This window comes from Vicugna pacos, chromosome X (assembly GCF_048564905.1).
Source record: "Vicugna pacos chromosome X, VicPac4, whole genome shotgun sequence".
Taxonomy (NCBI): Eukaryota; Metazoa; Chordata; class Mammalia; order Artiodactyla; family Camelidae; genus Vicugna; species Vicugna pacos.
Window position 1 is genome coordinate 76,752,139 of NC_133023.1, and position 18,084 is coordinate 76,770,222.

General features: G+C 39.5%; 1 protein-coding gene across 2 annotated transcripts in view; it reads right to left on the reverse strand.

Annotated features, from left to right (window-relative positions):
- Window positions 1-9,148: 9,148 nt before the first annotated feature.
- Window positions 9,149-18,084, reverse strand: part of TRMT2B (tRNA methyltransferase 2 homolog B) — a 31,930-nt gene continuing 22,994 nt past the window's right edge. The window contains exons 11-13 of one of the 2 annotated variants that reach the window (XM_072956692.1): window positions 17,021-17,140; window positions 16,680-16,779; window positions 9,149-10,077 (exon numbers count right to left, since the gene is read on the reverse strand). In XM_072956692.1, the coding sequence (XP_072812793.1) occupies window positions 9,951-10,077; window positions 16,680-16,779; window positions 17,021-17,140 (347 nt within the window). In that variant the 3' untranslated portion in view covers window positions 9,149-9,950. Of the gene's footprint in view, window positions 10,078-16,679; window positions 16,780-16,987; window positions 17,141-18,084 lie in introns of both variants that reach the window. The other variant, XR_012067614.1, reaches the window with a different exon arrangement.

Below are 18,084 nucleotides of genomic sequence, written 5' to 3' on the forward strand. Positions count from 1 at the left end.
ATGAACTTAAACCCATTCAACTCTCCATCCCAAGAAGGGCAGTGGTAGTGGTGGTAGTTATGATTCGCTATTATTACGACTATTACTTTCACCATCAGCAGCACAGCCCCCATTTACTGAGTGCCTTCTGGACATCAGGTGCAGCACTAAGCCCTTCCCATTCATTATCTTATTCACAACAACCCTTGGGAGTAGGCAGTATCCGTGCCTGCGAGTTACAGATGAGGAAACTAAGGGGCAGAGACATTAAATAACTTATCCAAAGTCCCACAGCCTGTAAGAAGCAGAGCAGGAGCCTGTATCCAGATCTCACTCTGGGGCTACTTCAGGCCAGAAAGATCTGCTTAGGCTTTTCTCAGACTCCATCCAGAAAGAGAAAGCTACACCCAGGAGAGATGCTGAAGCTTAGCTGTGCCCAGGTCAGAATTATGTTGTTAGCAGAAAGCACACCAGTAGTCTTAGCGGACAGCTGAGTGAGCACTTCCACTGTACCAGGTGCTGGGCTAAGTGTCTTACATACATTATTGCCTTTCATCTTCACAAGTTCTGAGGTCGGCTCTATTATCATCTTACAGAGGGAGACACTGATGTTCAGAGAGGTCAAATCACTTGTCCCAGGGCACCCACTTGGAAATGGCAGAACTGGTGTTCAAACTAAGGTCCAGCTCCATAACTCAAGCTCTTAATTCCTACACTATATGGTCTCACCAGGCAGTATAAACCAACTAGCCTCCAATTGTTTCTGAGAAATAGAAACCTGGCCCAGAAAGCTCAGTCTCACAGCCCCATCTGGAGGACCCAACACTGTCTAAGGCTGCAGCATTGACTATTCTACCTGGCCTGTGGCCTTATGCCCAAGGGGACCACCCCAAGAACCTTGTGGGACTTTGACAGGATTCTGACTGAGGCTCAGCTTATTAGTGATGGAGCCGGAAGGAAACTTACAGAACCTCCAGTCCAACCCCAGTTGTTAAAACAGATGAGGAGTTTGGGGTACAGAGAGGTTAAGTGACTTGCCCAAGACTATACAGCTGATCACTGACAGACATGCTCCTAAGATCCAGATCTCCTGAGTACCCGAGCCAGCGCCTCGATGTACTATGTCCTCCCTGGGTCTTCTCTGGCCACTCTTCACCCACCTCCTCCAATTTGCCCAAAAAATATCACTGGACAATTCTGCTGACAGTTACTCTCTGGGGTGCAGCAAGTATCTGTACTGATGCAGAGTTTTATCAGGCAGGAGACCATGATTCAACAAACCAAGGTTCTTCAGAAAACAGAATCTTCCACATTTCTCTTTATGGCATGTATGTCTACAAGGCAGGCACACTTTCTCTGCCAAGGGGGAGGAGGGCATGTGGCTAAAAGGGGCTGGGAGTGCTACCTATGACTATGGACAGGGTGGACAATTTAGGTTGAAACAACCTCTGACAAAACTGAAATTCAGAATATGGGCACAATTCCCTTTCTACAGTATTGTTCCTGTGCTCCTGGGTGTCAACCAAATTTTCCTACATAGAATCCATCAATCTCTAAAAGTTATTTAAAGAATATCCTCCAAACACAGCCAGCACGCTCTTATTTATTTGGAGTGAGTAGTTTTGTTGCTGCCAGCTGTTACCGTACTTTCCAACCCCTTATCAGGCTGGGTGACTGGCCAGTTTCCCCCAGTGGAGGCAGGAATACGAGAACCTATCTCACAGGCTTGCTGTGAGGATCGAAGGGGACAATCCAGATCCAAATGCTTAGCATAGTGCCCAGCACATAATAAGTAGCTCCTGAAATGCCAGCTGCTATTATTACGATTAGGGGAGGATCTTAAATCATTAGACAGCTATACCCCGCTTCTGGGAGAAGTATCCTCTTTTCTGTAAAGAACAACCCAAGGAGAGATGTCTTAGAGTCTATGGTCCAAAGAACATTGAGAATCTATGGTAACTATAACCACTGCCAACCACTGCTTCTCACATCCTTGTCTTTGAGAATCCTAAATCTGCCAAAAAGGTCTTACAAATCTATCTCAGCATGGCAGCACAGAGACCAAGATTAATGAGAGTTTCTTGAGCCTCGAGGGCAAATTTTCTTTCAGGCAAGTGGTTGCCTTGGAGTTTCTCTCCTTTCCTTGTCAAGGTCCTGGCCTCCTCTGCCAGGACTTTTAAAGTCTAGCTCCTGTCAGAGGCACTTCGAATATGTGACCCTGGACCATCATTCAACAAGCCCCATGTGGTCTGGGTTCTTGTCCATTTTGTCTTGCAAGACAGGCCTGGGCTTTCTGACTAGAGAATTCAATATGCATACGTAGAGGGGTCCCTCTGCTCCAAATGGTTTTTACTCTTGAAAGCTGATCTCCGCTGTTCATATATTGTTTCTACCCACCCTGCAGTGCCCATTCTGCAGGGTTGGTATCCAGTATGACCTGCAGAACATGGGTCATAGAGTCACTACAGAGTAAGGATTAAGGAAGAACTGTGATAATTTAGGGCTGGAGCATGGAAACCAAGAGTAACTAACCCAGCTACAAACGCCCTGAGATTTAAATGTGTGTTGCTTGGGCCATCCCAGTTGTGTTTTGAATATCACTTCTCCTTCCCAGTAACCTATTAAAATTACTTGCTTTCCAGGCAGTTGCAACTTGCAAGACTTAACCAAATACACCGAAAACACCACCACTCAGAATTCTGCCAAGTAGCATTCTTAACCATAAAACACCACTGGCTATGGGTGGGGTAGGGGGCAAGCCTGGACTCACTGCTTTGTCACTCACTCCTGTAAACCCTTCATTGGATGGCCGAAACTAGGATTTCTAACAGGAAGTGGGGTAGAGAACAGGACTTGAAACCATACCCCCATCCCACTTCATTTTCATAGGTGCACCTAAAAGAACTGTTGCCATGTCACCCCGACCTCTGCCTTATTCCTTTAGCTATAATAATCTATCTTCCCACTCCCCTTGCATTTTCTCTCATATCAAGCCCTGTGGGAAACGCAGGTGGAGTTGTTATCCCAGGCGAGAGAGAAAGCAGCAGGAACTTCCTGCTGTTGGCAAGGAGATAGTTTCAGCCGAGGGTTGTGGGAGTCAGGGTCTTGCACTTCCAATCCTGCGCCCATGAAGTGCCTGGCTCAGGTCCAGGGAGCCCAGGAGGCCCTGCTGCCGGGTGGTGGGCAGAGCGATGTTAACAAAGCGCTCAAACTGTGCTGTGCGCTGATGACTCAAGAATCCCACGCAATCCCACACTCAGGCTAGTCGCCACTTCCAGGAACTAAAATAGACCTCTGGTGCTAAGAGACAGCAGGCCTTTTATATCTGCTCAGAAAAATGAGCCCAGCCCTAAGAACCATCCTGCTATGTGATACAATGGAATGTTTCATTAGCCATTAAAGGTGACAATTATGTGCACTGTGTAGGTGGGAACCAGAATGTGAAATAATGTCACGAAAAAAAAAACAGCAAAATAGGGAACAGGTACACATGCTGATCAGAACTATGGAAAATGTACAGAGAAGAGCTCATCCCTAAAGAGTGAAGAGAATGAGGAGCACCAGAGTTGGAGTTTCCACTCTCCCTCCGCTGACACCTTCTGTAATGATACACTTTTTAAAATCGCTGTGCTGGTCACACTAGGTTACTGAGGCACCTGACTTTTAACTGACACAGGAGTTAACTCTGTAGATCATCTGATTCAGGCAATAATGAAGAACTGAATGCTAAGGGGGCTGTTGCTTTAAAATGACTGGATCCTTCCTCTTACCATTTCCTTTCTCAGAATCAGTGCACAGATGAACATTTCAGGTTTAGCGCTATGAGAAATTAGCACTATGAGAAAATAACAGAATTTAGCACAATGAGAAATTCCTTCCAAACACCTGGCCAACCAGACTCTAAGATGAGAGTTTAAGAAAATGTGTATTTGGACCTCTCTTAAGTTAAGCTGCTGTGTTTTGAAGTTGGCTAGCTTATATGGAGAGAAAGGAACTGTTTTTTGACAGGCTGCCAGAAATTCCTTATTGTAAAAGAATTTGCTCAATGCTCTCCTCCCCACCCTTTGTCACCTTGTCACATGTAGTACTTACAGTCAGCCAAACATCCAGCATATTATCTGTGTTATCTCCTGGGGCCCTGGCCTCAACCCTTGCCCAGACTTGGTTTTTCTAGAATTAGCTTTCAATCAGTATGTTTAGTTTTTAAAAGATTATGTGTAGGTTTTTTTAACTTTGTATCTTTAAAATAATTTTAGATTTGCAAAAGAGTTGTAAATACTGTGCAGAGGGTTCCCATATACCCTTCACTCAGCTTTCCCTAATGTTAAGACCTCACATAACTACGGAACTTTGATCAAAACCATGCTATTAACATTAGCACAATACTATTTACTACACTATAGACTTTGTTCAGATTTTCATCAGTTTTTCCACTAATGTCCTTTTTCTGTTCAGGAGCCAGTTCAGGATCCCATGCAGTATTTATAGCATGGTTAGTTTAAAAAAAAAAACACCCCTAGAAATAAGTTTCCTTTTAGAAGGTGGAATAGGTAAGTAAATGTCTGGGCAATTTATGATCCTGAGCTGTTGTACCCAAAGGGGACCTCTATCACTTCTGTACCAAAGCCCTTAATTCACGACACCTCATCACAGTTATTTTCAGAAATCATGTCTTACATCACTACTTCTCACAGTAGTACAAAGGGATTTGACAAGTGAGTTATTTTAGCAACCAATATTATAAGGGTGACAAAAACGAGAGGGATGGCCTTATCTGTTTCCTATGCTTCATTTTTCTTCAAACTGTATTGAAACTTTGTACCAGAAGCTGTAATATTTGACTATAACATAAATGCTGAGAAACACCCACACCAATAGCAAAGGGACTCTTTCCAATGTGCATTTGGTTTTGTTTGCCTGAAATTTAAGTATTGAAATCTTACAGAAACCAAACTGATTAGGTTATTTTGGCTCATTAATCTCAAGAGAGGGAAGGGAAGCAGGCTATGACATCCATTTCTCGCTTCAACAAATAATGAGATTATTAAGAATAACTCTCACTTAATCCATGCCAACTGTGTGCTGGGCAATTTGGAAAGTGCTTTACATACACTGTTTCGCTGAATGGGGCACAAGAATGCTGCGAAGTAAGTATTGTTATTACCTTTCTTTTACAGGGAGAGGGGCAGGGAAGAGAGGATTGAAGAGGTTAAGTAACTCGCCCAAGGTCACACAGCATGTAAGTGATGGAGCCAGGTTCAAGGCTAGGTCAGCCTGATTCCAAAGCCGGTCCTCTTGGCCACCATGCTTATTGCCTCTCTGCCACCTGCCACATTCAGACACTGGGCTGGGGTGTGAGACAGAGATACAAGAGTGAATGGCCCTTATTCCCTCAAACCTTACAGTCTAGTTGGAGGCGAGAGACCATTAAACAGCTAAGTAACAGCCCTCTCTTCTCAGGTACTCCTTGCATTGGTTACAAATAAAGGTGATCAGCAAATGCAAGCAGTGAATCCCCACACCTTTATATATTTAAATTCCTTTTTCAGGTCCTCAGGGGAAAGTCCTCTCCCCTCCCTGTACCCTGAGGATCCCTAACAGTTAGGAATGGACTTGAGGATACTGACATGTTCCTCCATTTTGTGGCTCTAGGCTAGATGTTGGCATTGCCACCCCACTGTCTCCTTTGAGGAGAAACAATAGGAAATATAATGTGCAGATACATATAATGATGGAATCAAACCAGCTGATGGAAAATTGTTAAGTCTGAGACATAATAATTATACTCCATTTCAACTGTCCTTTTTTAATGTTTATTTATTTATTTATTTTTTTAATGGAGGTACTGGGGATTGAACCCAGGACCTCCTGTGTGCTAAACATCAACTTTTGCACTTGCATTAATTGGTGAGCTCTAAGGGAGCTTCAACTGATTAATGACTGTACTTCATGGACACGCCATTTCGAGACATGTTTCTTAGAAAAATGACAATGATGACCCTGTAAATTATAAACTGGCAACATGATTTTGAAAGTGAAGGGCTGGAAGACTTAAATCTCAGCAAATGACAATCACTCTCTTCTCCCTCCCAACCTCCAAACAGTCAAATACCCTAACCTTGTGGTATTCAATGCCAGCTGCACAAGGAAATCACTGGGGAAACTTCAAAATTACCAAAGCCTGTGTCCACCCCTCAGCAATTGTGATGATTTAACTGTTCAGGGGTGTGGCCTGGATTTTGGACATTTTAAAAGATCCCCAGGGGATTTTAATGTGCAGACAAGTTTGGGAACCACAGCCGTAATGCCCTAATCAGAGGATCATAACCCTGGCTGCACATTAAGATCACCTTGGGGGAATCTTTTAAAAATCCAGATGCTGGAGCCACACCCTGGAACAAATAAATTAGGATATCTGGAGGTAGCACCCAAGTCCCAGGAACCAGGATTTTTTGAAAAGCTCTCAAAGGAGTCCGATGTGCAGCCAAGACTGGGAAGCATAGCAGTAGCTGCAACTCCACACCTACAATAAAGGTGCATGCCAAAATTTGCACCCAGAGCTGCAGCAACTCTAAGGTAAGCCTAATGAGAAGCAGCCAGCTCTAGGAGCCAGGTAGGAAGCAGGCTGAGGATAAACCCTTAAAACAATCTTCCTACTTTAATATTAAAATGAACCCCCTTTTCTCTTGCCGTACGAGGGTGAATTTTAAGGCTTATCTAGCATCACTAGTAACTGATGGCATCTAAGCCCCACTCTCTACCACACACAGCAAAACAACTGCACAACGAATGGGAAAGAGAATGCTTTAAAGGGATGAAAACCTTTGCAAAGGACTGCAAACCAGTGCTCAGACAAGAAGGAAGCAGACAAGCGAGCTATTTGGCCCACATACTACCCAACTAGTTAGTTTTTATGTGCAACTTGATGTGCATTTTTATTCATCAAGCCAAACACCGGGCTTGGAGAAAAAAACAAAGCAACCTAGATCGTGTTTCTCATCCTTACCTACACATGAGAGCCATCTGGGGAGGTTTTAAAATAATGATGCTAGGGCTGCACCCAAAGTGAGTGAGCTCAATCTCTGAGTAACTCACCCAGGAATCTCCATTTTAAAAGGTCCCCAGGTGATTCTAATGTTGCAACTATAAAACAAAGAATGTTGCCCACCATCCAGTTCTACCTAGAGTCCACCCTGTAAGGAATCCAGGAATGAGGCACTCTCTGCTCTGGGAAAACAGGCAGAACAGGCCCTCAGATTATCTTCAGAGAAATTTTTATGAACCAAGATTCTCGCATCTTCTCACACTTAGAAAAGCACTAAAATCATTAACAGATAATCATCTGTTCCTTGTTACTAGCACCAACCTTCTTGTGACTAGCAGGAACCTTCTACTGAGCTGTGTGCTGGACTGCATGTATCCCTTCTCCAAAATCACATCCATGCTAACCTCCCAAGCTACCTCTTCATCAGAGCTCTCTGAGAGGCTGTGTCCGTAAGTCCCCAAATAAAACTGAAACTCATAGCTCTCGCACTGTGCGTTTTTAATTTTAGTTGACACAACCAAGGCTGAGAACTGTTGCTCTAAACCAGTGGTTCTCAAACTTGAACATGCATCAGAATCACCTGGAGGGCAAATTAAATAAAACACAGAGAGCTGGATCAGTGTTAAACCAGGAGAGTCCCAGGCAAACCAGTACTGTTGGGCACACTACAGTCAGATTCCTAAGTGGCCCCAGTGCCGTTAACAAAGGGTGGGGAGACTGTTCTAGATTAAAAGAGACTAAAAAGACTAAAATGCAACATGTGAACTGGCCATAAAAGACATTCAGGGGACCGCTGGGGAAATCTGAATATAGAGCAGTGCTACTCAGCCAGCCCACAGATATAAATGAACCACGTCACTGAGCACACTATTTAATGCGGCTGACATATTTTTGGTAACAAGATTTTCTCAATGAAGGATGTGGCACACTGATACACTCTCTGGTGCAAGCTCCTTATCTCTGTGAACCATCAAGCAGTCTGCAAATCACACGAGGAAGCACTGGACTAGATATTAGATAATGTTAGTAAAGATCAGTGATGGACTGGTCATTATTTTTAACTGGGCTTATGGTATAATAGGTAGAAAAATGTCCTTATACTTAGACAGTGTTGCTGAGATATTTAAAGGTGAAGTGTCATGGTGTCTACAACTGACTTTAAAATGGTTTATCGAAGAACAGATACACACATAGATAAAGCAAATATGGCAAAATGTTAACATTTGTTGAATCTCTGTGTTACACTGATGTTCATTGTACTACTCTTTCGACTTTCTTCTAAGTTTAAAAGTTTTTATTATAAAAATGACAAAACCATGATTCTAAAATCATCTTACTTACAAGATACAACACTAACAGAAGTTGATTATCTACAGCTAATCCTGTATTTATTCATTAGATATTCCTTGTGGAAATAGCTAAGTTAAAAATAGAAAGATGAGCTAGCCAGAAGGAAAAAGCGCATTCCAAACTGAGGAAATAGAATGTGGAAAGGAGCAGGACAGAAGAAATTTGTATTTTTCAGGGAAAGGAACTCAAGATGTATAGAAAAATGAGGCTGCCTAGATTATGAAGGGGCTTTGAGGCTAATGAATCATTTGGGAGTTTATTTTAAAAGCAGTAATAAGCCAATGACAGATTTCAAGCACTGAAGAAACACAGTGAGCTTGGCATTTTTGAAAACCCACTCTGGTTGCTTTACATTAAAATTGTTTAAGTTATAGAAATAATATTATTTACATAAAATGAAAATTAGAAAAATGGAAATAAATAATACATAACAATATTTATATAAAATGAAAAATAGGGAAATGGAAATAAAACTTGTCAATCTGACTACCATTAATAATTTTTGTCATTTTAGATTACTTCTTTCTAGTATTTTTTAAATGGATATCTATATAAGTAGTCTTAAGAGCCATATTTTTCTGAGAAAGGCTTCTCAAGAGGTATTTAGGATTGAGAAGAATTGAAAACTCTAGTTGATCTTGTATCATTTTGTAAATCAGACGGTGTTTGCTAAGTTACACGTCCTTAGGCTGTTAAGATTCAAAACATAATCTAAATTGCTGGGCAAGTATCCAAGAATAACTCCAGAGTTAAAGAAATCATGACTAGAGAATATTAATTTCAATATCCAGTTTATTATAGCACATACTGGATCATTAGGGGATTCTAGAGCTTTCTGTCTCTACACTACACAACACAATTATAGGGATTCAGTGTCTGCTTTGAAGTTCCCCTTTCTTATAGGGTCTCCACTACATCCAACTCTCCCTCCACAGGTGAGAGCTAATTGGTGCTATTGCTCCCAGGGGTAACCACATTTTTAAAGACTGTTCTAGAAGCCTCAAAGCCTAGAAAACCCAAAGGAATGAAGCCCTAACGAGATCACGCAGTCGCTCTGCAGTCACGTCATAGCTTACTCTGCTTTTTAAAAAAAGCTAGACTTGTTTCCAGTTCTAATCCTTGGCTACCTCATGAATGCAGATCACAACTAGTAAAATCTCTGGGCAAATACAGAGACCCGAGTCAATACGAAATGATGACCAGCTTCAGAGAAAAGCTCACTGGTCACCCTACCACGGTGACCACCCTACCACCTCAGGCAGAGCCAGAGACAAGACTATAGACAAGGACCCAGGGAACCACGGCCGGCTGACGGCAAAAGGAAGGAACAGTCCAGATCCAGGGCCAGCGAGTGGTCACAACCTAGCAAACTCGCACGACAGCCAGTGAACCTGAGAGCTAAGGTTATAAATCTGCCTCAGACCAGAGGCCCACTAGATTCTTCCTGCTCACGAGCCAAAGATTGGTTTCCCCAGCAATGCTCTCAGGGTCTGTAATGTAGCAATATGCCAAACCTGGAAGTCACCGACACTTCAGCCTTAAGAAAGAGCTTGCAAGCTTGTAGGAGGCTGCTTATCTATCGGGTGAAGAGGAGCACCAGCTCGCAGTGCGGGGTGTGGGGGAACAGATCCACGGGCACAGCTTGTCTCAGGACGAAAGGCTCCCCAAGGAGCTTCTTCGCAGAGTTTGGAGGACAGCACAGCCTGTAGAAACAGACCATAATTATCAGTTCCACAAACCAAGAAGAAACTACAGGAACAGAGTTTCTTAGAACTGAAGCCCTTCCTCTGTTCCCACAGCCCTCTGTGTTTCTCACTAGAATAGCATTTATCATATTTTTTAAGTGTCACTTTTTTATTGTCAGTTTACAACGTTGCATCAATCTCTGGAGTACAGCATTTTTCAGTCATACATGTACATATACTTCTTTTCATATTCTTTTTTATTATAAGTTACTACAAAATATTAAATATAGTTCCCTGAGCTACACAGTAGAAATTTGTTGTTTATCCGGTTTTGTAAGGATTTTCCTCATAATTCTGATAGTAAGAGGTATTCTACCGAAGTTCAGTAGGTATTTTGTACAAATTGTTCCACATACAGATGCAGTTTTTGTTGTATTCTTGGGAGAGGGTGGGTACCACGTCCTTCTACTCTGCCATCTTGGCAATCCTCCTGGCATTCACTATATGTAATGTAACCACCTGGTTACTATCACTATATGTAAGGTAACCACCTATATACTCACTAGAGTATATAATCTTTTTCAGGGTAGAATTAAGGCAAAAACTACTTATTATTCATCTCTGTGTTCCCAGTGTGTGGAGTAAGGGGTTCAATGGTGAAAGGAGTGAGGGGCCTGAACCATATATTTTTCTGTATGATTTGCACACAACAGGTAATTAAAATATATTACTGAATTAAAGTGTTCTATTGAAAATTCTCAAAGCAAATTACTTTTCCCCTAATTTTAAAGGCAGTCAAATACATCTATCAAAATTCATCAAATTGTACATCTTAAGTATGTCTAGTTTACTATATAGGAATCTTATCACAATAAAGGTGTTTTTAAAAAAGAAACCAAAGGCAGTCAAGTAAAAATGAGAACAAAAATCCACCTATAAATTCACCATTCAGAGGATAACCACTGCTCACTTTTCAGGATGTATCTTTCCATATATGTATGTTTAAATCGGTTTCTTCAAGTGGAGTCACACTGTATATATTATATATACTGCTTTACAATAGTTTCTTCAGTTAATAATCCATCATGAGCATCTCTCCACTATATTATATGTAAAGCTACCTCACTTTTATTGGCTCTATGGTATTTCATTAAATAAATGTAACAGCTTGGAAATGTAAGCTGTTTCTAACTTTTCGCTATTTCATAAAGCCCCTTCATATTCTTATAGCTTTATCCTTGCATACATGTTCAGTTATTTAGTGGAACTGCTGAATTGAAGGACCTGTATGTTTTTAAGGCCTTAAGGTATATACCGCTAAACTGTTGTTAATAAAAAAAAAAAAAAAGATTGTACTAATTTACACTCAAACCAACAAAGCCGAAGAGTTCTTGTTTGCCTGGCTAACACTCAGTCATATCAACAGCACTGTCCCATGAAAATCAGGAACAAGACAAGACATGCACTATCACTCCTACACTGGAACATTTTCTTATTCAATGTAGTAAGGAAAAAAAGTATTGGAAGGAGAGAGACAAAACTTTTTATATGGTGATCATATGACCAGCTACCAAGAAAATGCAAGAGAATCAACTGGAAAACAAATAGAACAAATAAAAGACTAAGGTAGCTGGACATAAAATCGGCAATAACCAATTAGAAAATGTCATGAAAAAGGTCCCATTCATAACAGCAATAAAAACTTTACAATATCTTGTATTAATCTTAAGAAAAAAGATCTATATTGGGAAAAATACATGTATGTATTTTTGGAGAATTACAGAAGCCTAGAGTAACTGAAGAGACAGGTCACATACCTGAACAGAAAAAATAATATAAAGATTTCAATTCTCCTTAAATGACTTAATAATTTCAGTGTACTTCCAATCATAAGCCCCAAAGAATATTTCTGAGAAGTTGATTCTAAAGCTCTGTTAGAAAATACATGAAAATGAAGAGCATATATTCTTTAACCCAGCAATTCCACATCAGGGATTTATCTAATATATAGACTATCACATACACTTATTCATCATATGTACATACACATTACACAAATGTGCAAAGCTATATGTACAAGAATAATCACTGCAACATTGTGGTAACAATAGAGTAGAAACAACCTTAAAATTCATTAGCAAGGGACAAGTTAAATGACACATTTATGTAAGTTAAAACTAAATGGCTCCTTTTAAAACTCAAGTAGACCTATAAGTATTGATGCAGATTCTCAATCATTGTAGAACAATCTCCAAAATCTATTATTAAGTGACAAGCATGGTGCAGAATAGTGTTTACAGTTTGTTTCTATTTGTTAGAAAGACAGAGACAGAGACAGAGAGTATCTCTGGTAGGCTACACAAAAAAACTGGTAAGAGTGGTGACATCTGAAGGATTAAGGCCATCTTAGCTGAAGGACTAGCTGAAGGACATCTGAAGGCCAGGCAAGAAAAAGACCTATTATTCACTGCATACTCTTTTGTATTTTTGCTTTTTTTTCCACATATGCACATACTGCCTTTTTAAAATACATTTTTCTTGCCTTTTTGAGGCCATGTTTGTTTTACTCCGTATTAGCAGAATCCAATGTTTACTCTTAATCATTGCATTTTTTAATCTATTATTTGCAAAATAAATATTTTCATTTTATTCAAAAGTGAAACAACATAAAATATACAGTGAAGTTCCCTCCTCACCTATGACTCCCATCCTTGCGATTTTCTCCCACCATCGACAACTACTATTATCAGTTTCTTATAAAATGTACCAGTTTCTCTACCCATATACAGCAAACACAAGCATATATTCTTCTCTTTATCCTTTGTCCTTTTTACAAAGATAGTTTAATATATAAACAATTCTGCATACATTGCTATTCCCACTTAGTAACAGACCCTAGAACCAAAAATCACAAATCACAAAGGAAAAAACAGACTGGACAGCTTCAAAATTAAATACTCCTATCACTTCTCGGCCTTTTGGCTAAGATCAAGTATAAAATTAAATACTCTTGTGCTTCAAAGGATACTGTCAAGAAAATGAACAGACAACCCACAGAATGGGAGAAAATTTTTGCAAATATGTATCTGATAAGGAACTTGTATCAAGAATTTTAAAAGAACTCTTAAAACTCAGTAATAAAAAGACGACCCATCTAAAAAATGGTTAAAAGATGTAAACAGACATATCTCCAAAGAAAATATATAAATGGCAAATAAGCATGTGAAAAAATGTTCAATGTCATTAGCCATGTAGAAAATGCAATCAAAACCACAAGGAGATACCACTTCTTACCCGTCCGGATGTAATAAAAAAGACAGATGATAATAAGAGTTGACAAGGACATAGAGAAATTGGAACCCTCATACATTGCTGGTGGGAATGTAAAATGTGGCAGCCGTTTTGGAAATAATCTGGCAGTTCCTCACAAGGATAAAATAGTTACCATTTGACCCAGAAATTCCACTACTAGGTATCTACCCAAGAGAAATGAAAATATATGTCACCACAAAAACGTGCACACAAATGTTCCTAGCAACATTACTCATAAGAGCCAAAAGGTAGAAACCACCCAAATGTCCATCAACTGATGAATGGATAAATAAAATATTGTATATCCATACAATGGAATATTATTCAGCCATTAAAAAGGGGTGGAGTACTGATACATGCTACAACATAGATGAACCCTGCAAACATCATGCTAACTGAAAGAAGCCAGATGCAAAGAACCACATATCACGACTGTATTTGTATGAAATGTGCAGAACAGGAAAATCGTTAGAGGCAGAAAGATTAGTGGTTGCCTAGAGCCAGAGGGTTGGGGGAAAATGAGGAATGACTGGTGAGAGGTGCAGGATTTCTTTTTGGAGTGATAAAAATGTTCACAGTTAAATGGTAGTGATGGCTGCGTGAATTTGAAAACATACCAAAAACCTTTTGAATTATATGTTTTAATTAAGGATGGATTTTATGACATGTGAATTATAACTCAATAAAGTTATCAAAAAATAATATACTTTCGAGATCTTTCCATATCAGTACACAGAGAACATCTTTATTCTTTTTTATAGCAGCATGGTATTCCATTGTACAGATGTAGCATATTTAACTAGTTCCCCACTGATGGTCTTTTATATTTCATCATCTGTTGTTACACTGCAATAATACTTTTATATACATATATATACACACACACACGTCATTTTACATGTGTGTCAGTATATCTGTAGGATCAAGCCTTAGGAATGGAATTACTGGGTCAAAGGGTATATATACATTTAAGTCTTAATCTATGTTGCTAAATTTCCCTCCATAGAGATAGTACCAATTTACACTCTGATCAGCATTTTTTTAAAAATTCATGGTTCCTAACAGTATTGCCAATAGTACATTATCAAACTTTTTAACTTGTGCCAATCTGAGATATAACAAGTGGTATCTCAGGGTACTTTTAATTTGCATTTCCACTAAAATGGAAGAGACCAAGCATCCTTTCATGGTTCCTAAACACATTTATATTTTCTTTTTAGACCTTCTGTTCATTTTTCTTTTGGATTGTTGTTCTTTTTCTTACTGATTTCCAGGAGTTCATTATAAATTAAAAGAAAAAGTCTTTGTCCGCGATATGAACTGCAAATTTTTTTACCAGTTTGTATGTTGTCTCCTGTCTTTGCTTTTGGTGCTTTTTGTCATGCAAGGTCTTGATTTTTTAAACGTTTTATTGTGATATAATTCAATTTCACATAGCTCACCCAATTACACAGTTCAGTGGCTTTTAGTATATTCACAGAGTTGTGCCTCTATCACAACAGTCAATTTTAGAATATGTTCACTAACTTCTTAGTAGTCACTCCCCATTTCTCCCTAAAATCCCCACTCTTAGTTCTAGGCAACCACAAATCTACTTTCTGTCTCTAACAATTTGCCTAGTCTGGACATTTCCTATAAATGGAATCATATAATATGTGGCCTTTTGTGTCTGGCTTCTGGATACCAGTCCATTATCAAGTAAATGATTTGCAAATATTTTCTCCCATTCTTTGGGCTCTCTCTACACTTTCCTGACGGTATTAGTTGCAGCACAACAAGTTTTATTAACTTTGATGATGTCCAATTACACACAGACACACACACATATTTTGTTGCTGTTGTTGCTTGGTTCTTTGATGTTCCATCTAAGAGGGCTTTTGCCTTGCCCAAGGTCACAAAAATTTACTTCTATGTTTCAAGCTCTTACATTTAGTTCTATGATCCATTGTGAATTCAATTCTCTGTATGGTATAACAAAGGAAGTTATTTTTTAAGTAGCCAAATTTAATAACTTTCTATTATATGGCTTCCGAATTTTCATAGTTAGAAAAGGCTTCTGAACTCCAAGAAATTCTCTGATTTCCTAGGGTACATTTATGATTTCCCCTTTTTACACTTAAATCTCTAACTCTTCTGTAATTTACTCTGGTCTGCAGCATGAGATATGGATCCAAGTTTTTTATTTTTCACCTTGGTTACCCAGTTGTTCACCACTATTGAATAGTTTGTTTCCCACCGATTGGCAGTGCCATCTTCATCATAGATTCAAAAACATTTTTAAACTGTACAATGAAAATAAAGGTAAAGCACAACTGGCAAAGTGTGCAAGAAAAGACAAGGAAATAAGAGTGTGAAAACATATGGGCCCCATGCTTTTATCCTGGGTAGAAGCAGCTCTTTGACAACTTTCTCAGTTTTTTCCCCATGGGTACTGGTATGTTTAGGTTTACTGTAGGTTCCAGAATTAATATTAGCCATTTGCATTTTCCCAGAAAATCTCCCATTTCATCTAGGTTTTCAAATGTATTGGGAGGGAGTTATACAAAGTACTTTCTCGTATTTTTAAAAAATTTCTTAACATACGTAGGTATGCTCTTTTTCTCATCTAAGATTTTTTATTCTTGATTAGTTTTATTTCTCTATTTTTTTTTCTCTCAGTAACACCTTCTGGTTTACAGGTTCTTTTGTAGTTCACTAATTTCTGGATTTTAAAAATGTTATTGATTTCTTCTTTCAGTTTCCTTTAGTTTGATTGTTCTTTTTCTAGCTCACTGACTTGAAAGCTCAACTCATTTCCTTTTAATTCTCACTTGCTTCACCCAGGTATATCATCTATACTTTATACCCACCTATGTTGTTTGAATATTACCAAAAAACTGTGTTACTTATGTTACAAAGGGGGAGGGATTGATTACAAGAAGAAAATAGAATCAAAATAATTGACGAGGGCCAGGAGTGGAGTGAAGCAAAAGGCACTCATCTCAGATGTGAAATTTAAGAGGGTGACCAAAACTCAGTAATCAAAACAAATAATACTTTGATGCAGTATTTTGGAAAAATCAAATTGTAAAACTACAGCCTGCAGGCTGGCTGCCTCATTTTTATAAATAAAGTTTTATTGGAACTAGGGCAAGGACTAGAGTAAGGTGAGTGAGGCAGGGTTTAGCAAGTACAGGAGTGGATCTCACCTTTTTAAAAAAACTTAACATTTTGTTCAACATTTTCCAAATTCTGTACAATAAGCATAACAATAAGGATTACTTCGATCAGCAGGAAAAAAATAATCTAAAAAAGAAGTCAAGACTCACTCAATGATGTTCCTTGCGGTTTCACCCTGGGGCTTGCAGGAAACAAAAACTAGTGTGCGGATGGCCCTGCAGTTTCGAATAGCTTGAACCACCTGGTAATCTGAAGGAAGAAACACATTGCTATTAATAATAATTAAACTATCATGATCCAGGTGATTACAATCTCTGAACTGTGATCACAACACCAGCACCTAGGATTGGTTAGGAACAGAGAGGGAAGCCAGTTCAGAGCCAGCCCACTGGGAGCACCCCTAGCATGGTGTAGAAATGAGAGACTAAAGCTGGCGGACATCATGGGAACACCTAACTAGTTCTGCAGCAGGAAAGCTATTCATCCTTACGCAGTCCCGCCCGGGCTGGGTTCACTACAGCAACAATTAACTGCCCATCTTCCTTTGACTTTAGTAGCTGTGGCAAAATCTTCTCTGCTCGACCAGTGTGGAATTCACAGTTGGTGATGCCTGCAAAAGAGAGGCCCACATAATATAACTAAAAACATAAGTCCAAGGGGTGGGGGTAGAGCTCAGTGGTAGAGCATGTGCTTAACATGCATACGGTCCTGAGTTCAACCCCCAGTACCTCCATTAAAATAAATAAATAAATAAATAAATACACCTAATTATCTGCCCCCTAAACAAACAAAAACAACAACAAAAAAAAACCCCACAAAGCCCAGCAGTGAGGGGCAGGGAGCTTTAGCTTTATAGAAATGTACAGGAACCAGGGAGGGCTCTGCCAGCTTCCCTTTGGATCCAGCATACTTCCGAACAACAATGAAAGAAATGCTTTTACACCTACTTCAGTTTTTCCAACGCACTTTCCCTTGTAACATCTCACCAGGCCTTTCAGTTTGATAGACTAGTCGTGTTCTTTTACAACTTAGCAACTCACACAGCACATAAGGACCTACACTAAGAAAAGAGCCTTGACTTTAACATAAGTGCTCTTTCTGCTATATTGGAGGTTTTCGCACAGAGCCTCAGGAGTTGTCTGGAGGTGAGGCATAGGGACAAGAAAATATGTTCTCTATACTGCAGTTTGGCATAAGGTTTTATTTGAAGAAAAGGTCCTATTGCTAAAAATAGTTTGAAATTTATTGTGTTACGTTAGGACGCCTCATGAGTCTAATGTCAAGAAGGCTCTTCTATTTTATCTAGTTTTGTCAAGTTCCCTTCCTATCAGCTAGGCTTGTTCCTGTCCTCGGGCTCTTCTGGATAGAAAAAAAGATAGATTAGCTATGGGGACCTCTTTTAGAAAACCATTAGGATCTAACTCTGACCACTCCAGAACACCATCCTTTCCTTCTCACAGTCATGGATATGGCAAACGCCCTTTCCCCTACAACCCTTTCCATAGCACAGGAACAACTGCACCTCTTAACTTCTCCCCGGAATGTAAGCAGTGT